Raw genomic sequence first — 13,225 nt, 5'->3', positions numbered from 1 at the left:
TGTGTGTGTGTGTGTGTGTGTGCGTGTGTGTGTGTGTGTGTGTGTGTGTGTGTGTGTGTGTGTGTGTGTGTGTGTGTGTGTGTGTGTGTGTGTGTGTGTGTGTGTGTGTGTGTGTGTGATTAAATTTAGAGGCAGCAATAGGGAGCCTAAGTCACTTTCGCATCATGGGTCCCCGGAAGAACGAAAACAAGAATGCAAGTCAACGGGGCTAAAACGTTATTTTCTAATCCGCTTTGCCTTACGCCCTGGATCGCACACATGTTGTACTGTAATTTAAATGAAAAGTAATGATGGGTGTTTCGACCACGGCTGTCACGTACTTTGACATTTATTAGCTTGTAAAAGTTCGTAATTAGCATGACTACAAACTAGAAATCGGCACGTCGCATACTTTATATGTGACATCACCACATAATCTCCTCTCCCCAAAGTAGCTGCTACTTACCAAATGACCAGATTTATGGTGGTTCTTTCCTCCTATGGGACGTTTGCCGAACTTACAGCCATTTTCCCTCAGTTTTCTCCGTGTCTGGTTCGATGACGTCACTTTCGTGAAGCGCATTTGTAGTTCTGGACTTATCTTCACACAAAATCTAAATTAGCGTTCCCCCGTTCGAAAATAAGCACGTTCTTGGTATCAAAATATGTCTTTAAAATTCACGGACATCATATGTGAAATCCATGGCACAAAACAAGCAGAATTAGAAAATAGCATTTTTAGCCCCATTGACTTGCATTCATTTTTTTTGTTCTTCCAGGGACCCAGGTTCAATCCCAGCTCCCGACAGAGAATTCTGCTGTAGTGTCCTTGGGCAAGACACTTAACAATCCCTACTTGCTGGTGGTGGTCAGAGGGATGGGTGGTGCCTGTGCTCGCCAGCCTCGCCTCTGTTAAAGCACCCCAGGACAGCTGTGGGTATAGTGTAGCTCATCACCATTAGTGTGTGGATGTGTGTGTGAATGGGTGAATGATACACTGTAGTGTAAAGCACTTTGGAGTCCTCTAACTCTGAAAGGCGCTACACAAGCGTGGTCATCTATCATTCATTAAATGATACACACTGTGTATAAAATATGCTCTAGCTTCAAACCAAACGTGTCAAACAGCTGATGATGCTATCGTCGTCATCATTCCATATTCAGTCAGGAATCTCATGCCAGTGACCTGACATATTATACACTGGATTTTTTTTAATCCAAACAAATACCTCAGAGATTGTCACGCAGCCTGTTTTATTAATTATACAAACAGAAGAAGTGCATCAGATGCTGTGCTTCTTTTGATTTGAAACACTCTAAATATGCAACAACATGAATCCAACAGAGCCTGAATAACACTCATTCAGGCTCTGTTGGATTCATGTTGTTACATATTCAGTGTGTGTTATCCTTCCTCATACCAAATGTGCACACACTACTGTCCTCCCACATCTCTGTGCGCTATTTTCACCCATGTTTAGTGTCACATCTGTAATATAACCCAGTGTCTTTTGAAAGGCCTCCCCTTTTGTCTTCCTGGGAGGGGTGAGATGACCAAAAGGAAGTGTGATCAGAGGGGGAGGGATGAGTATCTAAACTGCTGTAGGAGAGAACGCAGCTGGGACAGAGACTTATGGGCTGCTGCTGCTGCTGATGTTTATTTTTTATTTATTTATACAACATCTTATGTTCATTTTCTGCCGTTAATGTTTGTCCTAAGAAGACCTAAACATAAAATCAGTTTGGATGGAATAGTTGGAAGTTGGTTGATCTCTCCAAGCTGCAGTGGTAAGACCAGTCCTACTTGCATTTTATGTATTTTTTTGTTATGATGAAAACAATCAGTGGATCGTGGGATTATACAAACCAACTCTATGCTAAATTTTCAGCTGATACCCAGAGGGATTTTGTTAGATCCTGTTATTTCCTTTCAGTTTATTACCTTTAACATTTTGCAAGTACAGATTATTGATGTGTCACATACTTATATGGAACTGTGCAGTTTTTGTTTTCTGGCAGTAAAATGTTCAGAATGTTCACCAAATCAGACCTTACAAATTATAAACCTGTAAGTGACTTTAGCCTGAAACTCTTTACAACACAATAACAAACTAATTGTGCCGAGATCATTTTTGTGGACTTACGGCATTGTATATATGCAGTTTATAATCTATTATTATACTTTCATCAATTAGTTTGCAAGCTCACAAATGTATTTGTTGCCACTGGAGGAAAATCCTAAGATTTAACAAGTAGTTTAAGTATCTTTATTTATTTATTTATTTATTTATTGTGATTTCCAAATAAAACTGACAGAAATCCTCTAAAAGAAAAGAAAAATAGTTCAAAATGGAAGCCATTTTACTGGAACTGGTAATACAAAATGCAATTATTGTTGATTTTTGCTGCTAAGAGTCTGAATCTGTCATGTGAACTGATTGGATTTCATGTCCTAAGGCCAGATGCATTCAAGTCACTTGTGACTAAAACAGTAGCAAAAATTGAGCACTAAATTATTACTTCACAATAAATAAAAAGCTATGCAAAACTGTATAAGCACGATCGTTAAGGCCTAAGAATACCAAGTTTGCCAAACTGTAAACGGAGACACAGTAGAGATGAAAACATACTAGTTTCCTAAAACCATGACAGGTGATCTAATGGATGAAATAACAAAAAATGATTAATTTGGAAAAGTCAATAAAGAGATGATTTTTGAGCAAAGACGCCAGAAAAGCTGCACCAGCAGAAGCATGCATTATTTGGATGTCAGGTCAGATTACAAATCTTGTGGGACGATGATTAGAAAGGAGACGCAAATGTGTGTGACAATAAATAAGCAAATCAAACTTAGTATCATTAGATCAGAATAATCACTAGACATGATTTTATCTGACAAGATGCTTTTTGCAAATATAAAATTTGAACTTAGTTTTTTGCTGTGTTGTTTATGCAAAAATCACCTCGTAGATCACATTCTTGGTTCATGCATGATCAATTAGTAAGTTAAAAAGGTCTTAGTAATAATTTAAAGAGGTCTTTCACTCATATTTTAATATGTTTGCAGTGGTCTCTAATAGGAATGAAAGCCATGTACGTCGTGCTTGGAGGGGAGGGGGGCTCATGCCCCTGTTTCAGCACAGAAAGTTCAGCTGGGGGAGAAAGTATCTTAATAGGAGCCTTAGTCACTCCCATCTACTTCCGGACCAGAAGAGTGAAAAAATTAATGCAAGTCGATGGGGCTAAAAATGCTTATTTTCTAATTCTGTTTGTTATGTGCCATGGATCTCACATTGGATTTCAAAGACACATTTTGATACCAGGAAAGCACTTATTTTCAAACGGGAAGGAGACGTTTTAGGTTTTATGTGAAGTTAAGTCCAGGACTACAAATGCGCATCAGCAAAGTGACGTCATCGAACCAGACACAGAGAAAAATGCAGGGAAAATAGTAGTAACAGGGACTAAATCAGTGGACGTAAACAGGGCTATAACATCTTTAGAAATCTATACAATATATATATATATATATATATATATATATATATATAATTTATTTATTTAAGGTTTCTGCTTAATTATGTTTCAGAGTTATTAATAAAAGTACATGCATTTACCAAGCCCAGATAAACTCATGACCACAGATTGACCACATTTATACTTGAGGATTTCTTAGCCTTTGTTTTAAGTTTTAATTGATGTAATTCTAATATACAGCATCTGGAAAGTAATCAGAGGGTATCACTTTTTCAACATCTTGTTATGTTATTCCAAAATGGATTACATTGATTTTTCCTCGCAATTTAATACACATACTGTATTTGGAGAGATTTCGAGACAATCCCTTCTCAGAGGTTTAAAGACAATCCCATAGATTTTGTGCTTGGTATGTTATCTGACATTCACTATCAACTGTGGGACCTCATGTAACCTGATATGTGCCTTTCCAAATCATATCTAATCAACTGAATTTACCTCTGGTGGACTCCAATTAAGCTGCAGGAACATCTCATGGATGAGCCCGAGTTGGAGTTTAAGCTTCATGGCGAAGGGTCTGAATACTTATGTAAATGTGATTTTATTTTTCATTTTTCATCAATTTAAAAAAAATATCTCAGAGAAAGATTATTTCACATTGTCTTTATGGGGTTTTGTGTGTGAAGTTTTGAGGGAAAAAAATTAATCTGCAATGGCAAATCTGCAAAACAAACTAGTTTTTAAACACAAACATGGACACAGAACTCCAACCCCTCCCGTTGGCTTTCATCCCTGACCCTTGTACACCTGATACCAGAATCTGCATTGCCACAGTAAAGGAGAGAGCACAAAACACCTTCACCATTTTCCAGGTCCAAATGTCTTATTTTGTCCGCAAATGGTGTTTTTCGTTTTGGGACTCTGGTAGTTTGTTTTAAAGTTGAAGTGCGAGCAGTCGACTGTTTCCCTTTTCTGATATTATTGAGTTGAGAACCTCTCACACCAGTGGTGTTCTGTTGCTAAATACAAAAATACGTAACGAATGGAGGACCCAGGTAAATGCAGAAGCCTGGTGGTTTTGTGAGACAGAAAAGTCATTGGTTGGCCGAGCCGTGTTATTGGCTGTGGTTTTTAGACAAATGCGGAAAAAAAAACATTTTATAATTATTTTTTTTTACCTCCACAAAATATTTTGAGCCATCTCATGATAGAACTTTACTGAGAGGCATGAAACAAATCTTCTTGATCCTCCAGGGTTACTTGTGGTGTACCACAGGGTTCAGTGCTTGGACCAATTCTTTTTACTATATATATGCTTCCAATTGGTAAAATCATTAGACGGCATGGGATAAACTTCCACTGTTATGCTGACGATACTCAGTTATATCTATCCATTAACCCTGATAAACCTAATCGGTTAGGTAGATTACAGGCTTGTCTTAAAGACATAAAAAATTGGATGACTCAAAACTTTCTGCTTTAAATCAAGACAAGACTGAAGTCCAGCAAAGGAAATTGCTTTGTCAGTCACCTGACCTGAACGGCATTAAATTAGTGTCCGAGAACAAAGTAAGGAAATTTGGTGTTATCTTTGACCAGGATATGTCATTCAAATCCCACGTTAAACAGGTTTGTAGGATTTCCTTTGTCCACCTTCAGAATATTGCTAAGATTAGAAGCATCCTGTCCAGAAGTGGTGCTGAAAAACTAGTTCATGCATTTATTACATCAAGACTGGATTACTGCAATCCATTACTCTCAGGAAGTCCACAGACTGTAGTTAAAAGTCTTCAGCTTGTCCAAAATGCTGCAGCTAGAGTTCTGATGAGAATTTAAGAGAGCTCATATCTCTCCTGTCTTAGCTTCCCTACATTGGCTGCCTGTTAAATTCAGAATAGATTTTAAGATCCTCCTTCTCACATATAAAGCTCTTAACAATCAATCTTCATCATACTTCAGTGACCTGATTGTTCCATATGTTCCCAACCGAGCACTTCGCTCTCAGACTGCAGGTTTACTGATGGTTCCCAGAATATCTAAAAATAGGATGGGAGGCAGATCTTTTAGCTATCAGGCTCCTCTTTTGTGGAACCAGCTCCCAGCTTTAGTCCGTGAGGCAGACAGTTTGTCTACTCTTAAGACTAGGCTTAAAACATTTTTATTTGATAGAGCCTATGGTTAAAATCTGATGTTAGCCTAGATCTGGACATGTGGGGCAGTAGAGGGGGGGGGGGGGAGTGTACAGTCAGTAAAGATGGCTCTCCCTTGCCCTGCCTCCAACATGTCTCCATCTAAAAGGCTAGGTTATCCAGAGTTATCTCTGTAGTTGTGCTGCTATAGGCATAGACTGCTGGAGGACACACTGACCACTTTTCACACTCTACTACTTTCTTCTACAATTTGCTCTTTAACTGTTTTATTTCCTGCAATTTCAGCTGTTCATTTAATTTTTTCTCTAAGTGTTTTTCTCCCCAGAAGAAGCTACAATGATGTTCCGCTGAGCTGTGGTGGCCTCATGGAGGAGGCCATCGACTTGAACACTGTTGCTAACCACTTAAACGTTCTCCCTCTCCTGATAATAACATTTTACTTTCTTTTACATTGAATGTGCTACTACTAGTTTACCTGTTTAATTATAGATGCACTGGGATAAATACAATAAAGTTTATCTCTCACCAAATAGAATATTTACTAAGAAATCACAATGCAACCATAGAAACATTACTTGGTATATATGTTGTGTGCGTGTGTGTGTGTGCTCTGTCGTCTCGATCCCCAGAGTCGTGGTGGATGGCTGCTTATACTAAGCTTGGATCCTCTGAAGGTTTCTTCCTGTTAAAAGGGAGTTTTCGTCTCCACTGTCATTAAATGCTTGACTAGTGTCAGTGACTTGATGCAATTTGCTGGGTTCCTTATACTAGAAACGTTTTACTGAATGGTTTAATGAACTGACCTGTAATGGAATGTTTACTATGTGAAGTGCCTTGAGATGACTCTTGTCGTGATTTGGCGCTATATAATTAAACTTGAATTGAATTGAAACAACATTTCAAGCTAGCTTGTTTTGCTGATTTGCCATTGTAGCGTCAATCCATTTTGGGATAAGGCTGCAACACAACAAAATGTGGGAAAAGTGATACTCTATGAATTAATTCAGTCTAGAAAACAAATATCTGACATAAAGCAAATAAAATTCCCTTTATTTATTGTACACAAAAGTGTGTCTAGATTGTCATTTTCCAAATGTTGAGCTATTACAGGCTGGGGTCACACCATGGGACTAATTGTAATGACTATTGATCTACTTCCTGTTAGTGGCTCCCTCACTAACCTCAGAGATGGGTTTCCTGCCAGGATATGCTCTCCCTCCCTGTGTTTTAGCTCAGTTTCTTCTCTCCTATCACTACTTTTAGTATCTACAAAATGTACCTGTTTTCACTTTGGCTTTCTATTTTAGTTGATTTTGTTTCTTTGTTTCTTAATGGTTCAGCCAAATCTATAGAAAATTCTCCAAAATTTACCTTTTCTTTTGTTGTTGTTTTTAGGTTGAATGGAGACCTGAGATACTCGTTTTTCTATCTCTGCTTCATTGGCCTGAACCTTCATCAACTGAGCACCATGAACAACTCAGACACCACCCCGCTCTGCTACGCTAACACCAGCACTCAGTTCGTGTACGCTCCAGAAATGGGAAAAGTTTACTTCTCAGCCACCTTCACCACTTTGGGTCTCATCTCTAATCTCATTGCTTTCATTGTCCTCATCACATCCTGCCAACGAACAAAGAGCCGCTCACGCTCCTTCTTCCTAATTTTCCTGGGCGGTCTTGTGGTCACAGACTTCATGGGTCTTCTGGTCACAGGCTCATTTGTGATCTCCTTCTACATCACACACGTCGACTGGCGCCAGATTGACCCTGCCTGTCACTTCTGCAACTTTATGGGAATGTCAATGGTCTTCTATGGACTATGCCCTTTGCTGCTTGGTGCCACCATGGCAATGGAGCGCTTTACTGGCATCAACTGCCCATTTGCACGTTCCTCCAACGTAACCAAGGGGCGGACCATCTCTATGGTACTGATGGTATGGTTCTTTGCTGGCTGCATATCTCTGCTGCCTCTGACAGGGTTTGGGAGCTACCACATCCAGACACCAGGCTCCTGGTGCTACTTCAACATCAGCTCAGAGAGACGTGACTGGGCCTTCTCCCTGCTTTTCTCCTGTGTTGGACTGATCAGCATTGCTGTGTCCATTTTACTAAACACAGTGAGTGTGGTGACCCTGATTAAAGTGTGCCGTGGACCGGACAGGAGCCAGAGACGTAGAGACCATGAAGTGGAAATGATGGTTCAGCTTATTCTCATCATGACCATCGCTACTATTTGCTGGTGCCCCTTGTTGGTAAGTCTTAGAAGGGCTTCCTCAGTGCATACGTAGCTCCTCTGAATTGTTGTATCTGGTAAAAAGCAAAAAGTTTCAAGAACTTTGTTTCTAACTATATTTTTAAAAATTGCTCATTCATCTTATTTTTTTAAATTACAAAGTGTCAACATTCTGAATACTTTAAATATACTTTTAGGAAAATGTTTTTATGGTAGATGCTTTTGTTAAAAAAATGAAGCTTTCTGACACATTTTGACCGTTTTATCCCAGAAAAACAATCCGGCTTGCTTCTGTTTTCCTGTGAACTTAGTGAATAAACTAGCATTATTGTGCTGAAGAGTGTGTCACTCTGAACTTTGACTTGCTACTGGCCACCTGGTTTCAATCTGTACAAAAATGCACATGTTCCTGTGATTCTTGTTATCCGTAGTCTGTGTTCAGTGAGGTGATTAGACCCATAAGCTTTCTAACATAAAGAAAAGGTTTTCATCAAGCTCATGTAGCAGCTTAGTTCTTCAAATGGTTTATCCCTAAAAGGGTATCAAGAGGACCGGCTCATTTTCTTCTGTTTCTATGATCATGCTTCATCTGTTTGCTGCAATGCAGCTTTCTGACAAGCAGATCTGAAAGTCTTCAGGTCGTATTTTGCATTCCGGAAAACCCTCCAGTGGCACTTTTGAGTCAGTGAAGTAAAAAAAAAAAAACCTTTAAAGGAAGTGGATCATGATAAGATTATATGAACCATTACTGTTCATGATCCATTTAAAATGGGGCAATAAAAACATGCAACTTGACAATCACATGCAATACCTGGTGTGTGTATTATTTTACCATCATGTCTAACTAGTCGTGTGACACTCTGAACAGATATATATTCTGAAGAGCAGCATGGATGTCTTGGCAAGCCATGAAAAGGTTTTGTTCTACATACGAATGGCCTCCTTGAATCAGATACTTGACCCCTGGATATACATCCTGTTTCGAAGGTCTCGGCTGAGGCGAGTAAAAAGTAATGAAATGAACTAAATATACCAACAAATCACACCAAGTCACAGCTTGCACCATTGAGAAGTTGGGCTTCGGCACCAGCATGTTTAATGAAGCTCATGGAAAGGCATGCTTGTGCATTGCAACCTAATTATTTAGCACCATTAGTGATGTCATCATAAAACCCAAAGCATGCTATAGAGTCAGCATCATGCCTTATCTTGGTTTTACATTACAGTTTCAGCTCATCACTTGGCTTGCATGATTTTAGTAGTTTTTTTTGTTTTATGAATATGGAGCCTAAAACTTATCTCCTCCTGGTCGGCTCATGGGTCCCCTAAACAAAAAAGTGCAAATACGTGAATGAGCCATTAGTCCACTTTGCCTTACGCCCTGAATTGCATATGTTGTATTTCAATTGAAATAACAAATTATTGATTTTTTTTGTTGTTGTTGTTGTTTTTATCGGCTTTTAAAAATCATTTCGGCTGATGGCCGATATAGAAAAAAATTTAATAAATTGGTCGGTATAGTCATGAGTTTTGGGTAGTGACCAAAATAATTAGATTGCGGATACAAGCGGCCGAAATGAATTTTCTCCCCAGGGTGGCTGGGCTCTCCTGTAGAGATAGGATGAGAAGCTCGGTCATCTGGAAGGGGCTCAGAGTAGACACGCTCCTCCTCCAAATGGAGAGGAGCCAGTTGAGGTGGCTCGGGCATCTTGTTTGGATGCCTCCTGGACGCCTCCCTAGTGAGGTTGTCTGGGCACGCCCAACTGGGAGGAGACCCAAGGGAAGACGCAGGACACACGGGAGGGACTATGTCTCACGGCTGGCCAGGGAACACCTTAGGATTCCCCTGGAGGAGATGGCTCATGTAGCTGGGGAGAGGGAAGTCTGGGCCTCCCTTCTTAGGCTACTGCCCCCATGACCCAACTATGGAATAGCAGCTGAAAATGGATGGATTATTGAAACAATAATTGTATTGAAAACAGCATCTCCAGTTGGTGGTATGCACTTCATCTTGTCAGATTTTGCATTATCTCAGAGCATCTAAAGATGAAGAAACAGTAAAATGGTTAAATAACCTCATAGTGATTTGCAAGAAGAGTGATCTAGTCATGTTGTGTTTTAAATCAGGTGTGCCTTAAAGTTGTCCACATATACTGGACAAGGACCCATATTTACGCTGATGATGCATGATTTGCATGCAGGCTTTTAACACAATGATGTGGGTTTTGCACAAGGTAACAGTATTTCTTGCACTGCTTGGACGAATACCACAGGAGAACAGAATTCATACGCCAGCTGAATGTTAAATAAGAAATATAAGCAGCACTTAGCCAATTTGTCATTTCAAAAAGAGCTTGTTAGCATGTTTTACTCCACAGGAGATTCCTGGAGTAATGTTAATAATGCTATGCTTCACATAAAACGCTGCAGCTTAAGTAAAGTAGTGGGGTTAATTGTTACCCCCTGCCTCAAGAGAGTCATGACATAGTCAGCCTGTCACTGACCAGACTAAACACAAATCCAGTCTCCACGTGCTTTTGCAATTTCAACTTTCTTCCATTCTTCCATTTCTTAGAACTTGTTTCAGTATTTATTTCTATTTTCCTGATATGTTTCCTGTTTTTCTCTTTTCTGTATGTCCCTACCAGGTCTTCATTGCCCAGACTGCTTTGGCCGGAGGGCCTGTAGAGGTCAGATACATGCTGCTGTGGATTCGCTTCGCCACCTGGAATCAGATCTTTGACCCATGGGTGTATATCCTGTTTCGCAGGTCTGTTTTGAAGAGAGTGAATCCTCGCTTGGACTGGTCCCAGAACTCCATTATGACTTTGTACCCATCTTTTTATGAGAACATGCGCCGATTTACTCGATCTTCAACTAGGGGCAACTTGGGCTCAAATAGCACAGACAATGCTGGGAAATCAAACGTGTCGTCTGGCTCTAAAGTCAGGTCGACACAGCCTCCTCTTCATAATAACCTGGAGCCTTAATTACAGCAGACCAACAACAGCATTAGAAATGTTGCTGTTTCTGCTTTTTGTTTGAATTGTGAGGATAAAATGCATAGTTTCATCTTTTATTCATTATCTTAATCACTTATTCCTCACCAGGGTTGTGTGGAGCTAGTGCCTAACTCCAGCAGCCATTGGCTGGCAGGGAACACCCTGGACAGGTAGCCACTTTATCAAAAGGCCACTTAGAAACAATCACACCTATATTTACAGTCTCTGGCTATTCTGACGTCCATGCACACATGCATGTGGAGAAGATGCCAACTCTGCACTGAAAGCTGTCCTGGTCTGTGTCTGCGTCTCCCTCATGTGTCTCCTTGTGTGCTCCATTCCCCCCTAAGAATCCCCCTTATGTGTCTCTTTGTGTTCCTCATGTGTCCCCTGGTCTTTAGCCCTCCAGATATTCCCTCCCAGGTCCTGTGTTCCTTCAGTCTCCCCCAGTCACCCCTCTGCAGTTTTTTATAGGTTCATCTTCTCATTTTATTAGTCTCTTTAGTATGTTTTTTTCCACAGATTTTTGTAGTTTCCCTTCCCCTTAGAATATTAGTTTATTTTGCTGCTCATCTTGTCTTTAGGTTTTTTACTCTTAGGTCATGTTAGTTTCCTCCCTGATTAGTTAATTGCTTTCACCTGGTTATCTCTCCACACACCTGCAGCCTTTGCCTCTCATCATGCCCCAGTATGTATAAGCCCTGTCTTGTCTCGGTGTCTTGTCGGTCCATTGTTGTTGTCAGCGTTGTTTTGGTGCTCTGTGTGAGCTTTGTGTCTCGTCCCCAGGTTTTGTGCTCTATGTGAGCTTTTGTTCTCCTGATTCAGGATTTTTGTTTTTGGCTTCCTGCCCCTTTAGATTTTTAGTTCATCATCCTAAATAAAGGATTTATTTTTAAAACACTCCTGCCTCGTGTCATCTGGGGTAATCTGCATCTTGGGTCCTAACCACCTCCTTGCTCTCAACGTGACAAATGCCCTTAGCTGGGTTCTGAACCTGTGACCTTCCTGCAGTGAAGTAACAGTGCACCCAACTGTTCCACAATTCGTAGTCGACTGATTGCTATTTGTAATGACATGTGCATTATTATTTAAGCTAAATATGCAGAACATGTAGCTGGTCTAAAACAGTATGCATGTGACCTTTTGCAGACTTTTGGAGTAAAACATGAACATTAAACTGACTGTCATTATACATTTATAAAATAGAAAATATGCTGAAAATTGTATTATATCATGTCTGTCTTAGTTAACATTAGACTGTTACAAAGACTGTTGACATATTTATGATGAATCATGTTACCTGTTTCATGGTGAAGAACACTTGTGTAAATATTATATGAGTGTTTTTTGATGTACCAAGTTAGGTTTTATTAATAAGGTTTCCATATTAACAATGACTCATGCGATTGGGCCATCTTTATTGATGTTAGATTAGTGTTGCTGTGTAGCAGCTGAGGCAGGTCGTGTTATTAGCTTAGTGATGTATTCATTGTATTTGAATATATTTAAAGTATTTGAATGTTAACTACCAGTACTGTTGAAAGTGGGAAAAATTGGGATTAAAACATTTGATAACTGGAATGATTTGGACTGATGCTGATACGGATTCTCAAAAGGTCAAAATGTTTGAGCTTTTTCACCACTTTGTCGTTACAGATGCAAATTCAGTTTTTCCAACAACTGACAAGTGCATTTTTACCTTCATGTGCTGTAGATGACCAGTTCTCAGTTTCCTAGAAAAAGGAACCGCAGCTTTTTACAAGCCATACAGCATTACTTCCATATTAAATGAATCATTTAATATATTTTTTTCTGCAGTATGAAATCTGAAGTAAACCATAGTACGTTTTCCTGCCCTTTTAGGGAAAAAGACGTTTCCCTGTAAAATACCCTAAAAGAAGTTTAAGAGACTGGATTATGATGTGCTCTTTTAATCCATCCATGAAAACCTTCACAAAATCGATGCGGAACTCCTGACATCCACTCAAGCTGAAGTAATTTCACAAACCTCCTTTGATGTGTTTATTTATTTTATATGGGAATGTTTTGGGTTGAGTTCCTGTTTGGCAGTAACAATCACGTAAGATAATCTGTTTTGCAGAACTGGGTGGTTTAGCCGGGGGATGTGCCCCTTATTAGTGTTTTCTCCTGCATGGACGTAATTTTCACTGTAGAAGTGCAGGGGACACGGGGGTGGGGGGTGGGGGTATCTTTACAGTATGTTCTAATGGGAAACAGTTGTTTTCCGCTTGGTCCTAGAGCTCAACCACTGTCAAGTTAATACAAAGTAATGTTGTTTTTGGATGGTAAAAAGTGCAGGGGTCAAAACTTGACTTTGGAAAAAGTGGGGGGAGGGGGGGGGAGACATGTCCCCCTGTCACCCCC

The 13,225-nt window shown here is 39.9% G+C and overlaps 1 protein-coding gene across 2 annotated transcripts; it reads left to right on the top strand.

The window, feature by feature from the left end:
• The first annotated feature begins 1,549 nt into the window (after window positions 1-1,549).
• tbxa2r (thromboxane A2 receptor) lies at window positions 1,550-12,421 on the top strand. 2 transcript variants are annotated; one of them, XM_054752250.2, is made up of 4 exons: window positions 1,550-1,767; window positions 7,002-7,857; window positions 8,707-8,848; window positions 10,487-10,759. In XM_054752250.2, exons 2-4 carry the CDS (start codon window positions 7,075-7,077, stop codon window positions 10,579-10,581), a joined length of 1,020 nt encoding a protein of 339 aa, XP_054608225.1. In that variant the 5' UTR covers window positions 1,550-1,767; window positions 7,002-7,074; the 3' UTR covers window positions 10,582-10,759. The 2 variants fall into 2 exon arrangements, with proteins under 2 accessions (XP_054608225.1, XP_015826248.3); XM_015970762.3 differs by lacking the exon at window positions 8,707-8,848 and having other exon boundaries at window positions 10,487-12,421.
• The last annotated feature ends 804 nt before the right edge of the window (window positions 12,422-13,225 follow it).

The sequence above is a fragment of the Nothobranchius furzeri genome, chromosome 8 (genome assembly GCF_043380555.1).
Source record: "Nothobranchius furzeri strain GRZ-AD chromosome 8, NfurGRZ-RIMD1, whole genome shotgun sequence".
Lineage (NCBI taxonomy): Eukaryota > Metazoa > Chordata > Actinopteri > Cyprinodontiformes > Nothobranchiidae > Nothobranchius > Nothobranchius furzeri.
Note: the sequence above shows the minus strand (reverse complement) of the source record. Positions and strands in the feature narration are given on the sequence as shown.

What these genes read in the sequence shown, in the direction of transcription:
- tbxa2r (XM_015970762.3), top strand. Translation starts at nt 7,075, where the DNA reads ATGAACAACTCAGACACCACCCCGCTCTGCTACGCTAACACCAGCACT. An exon ending in TTTGCTGGTGCCCCTTGTTG is followed by an intron (nt 7,858 to 10,486) that starts GTAAGTCTTAGA and finishes TGTCCCTACCAG; the next exon opens with GTCTTCATTGCCCAGACTGC.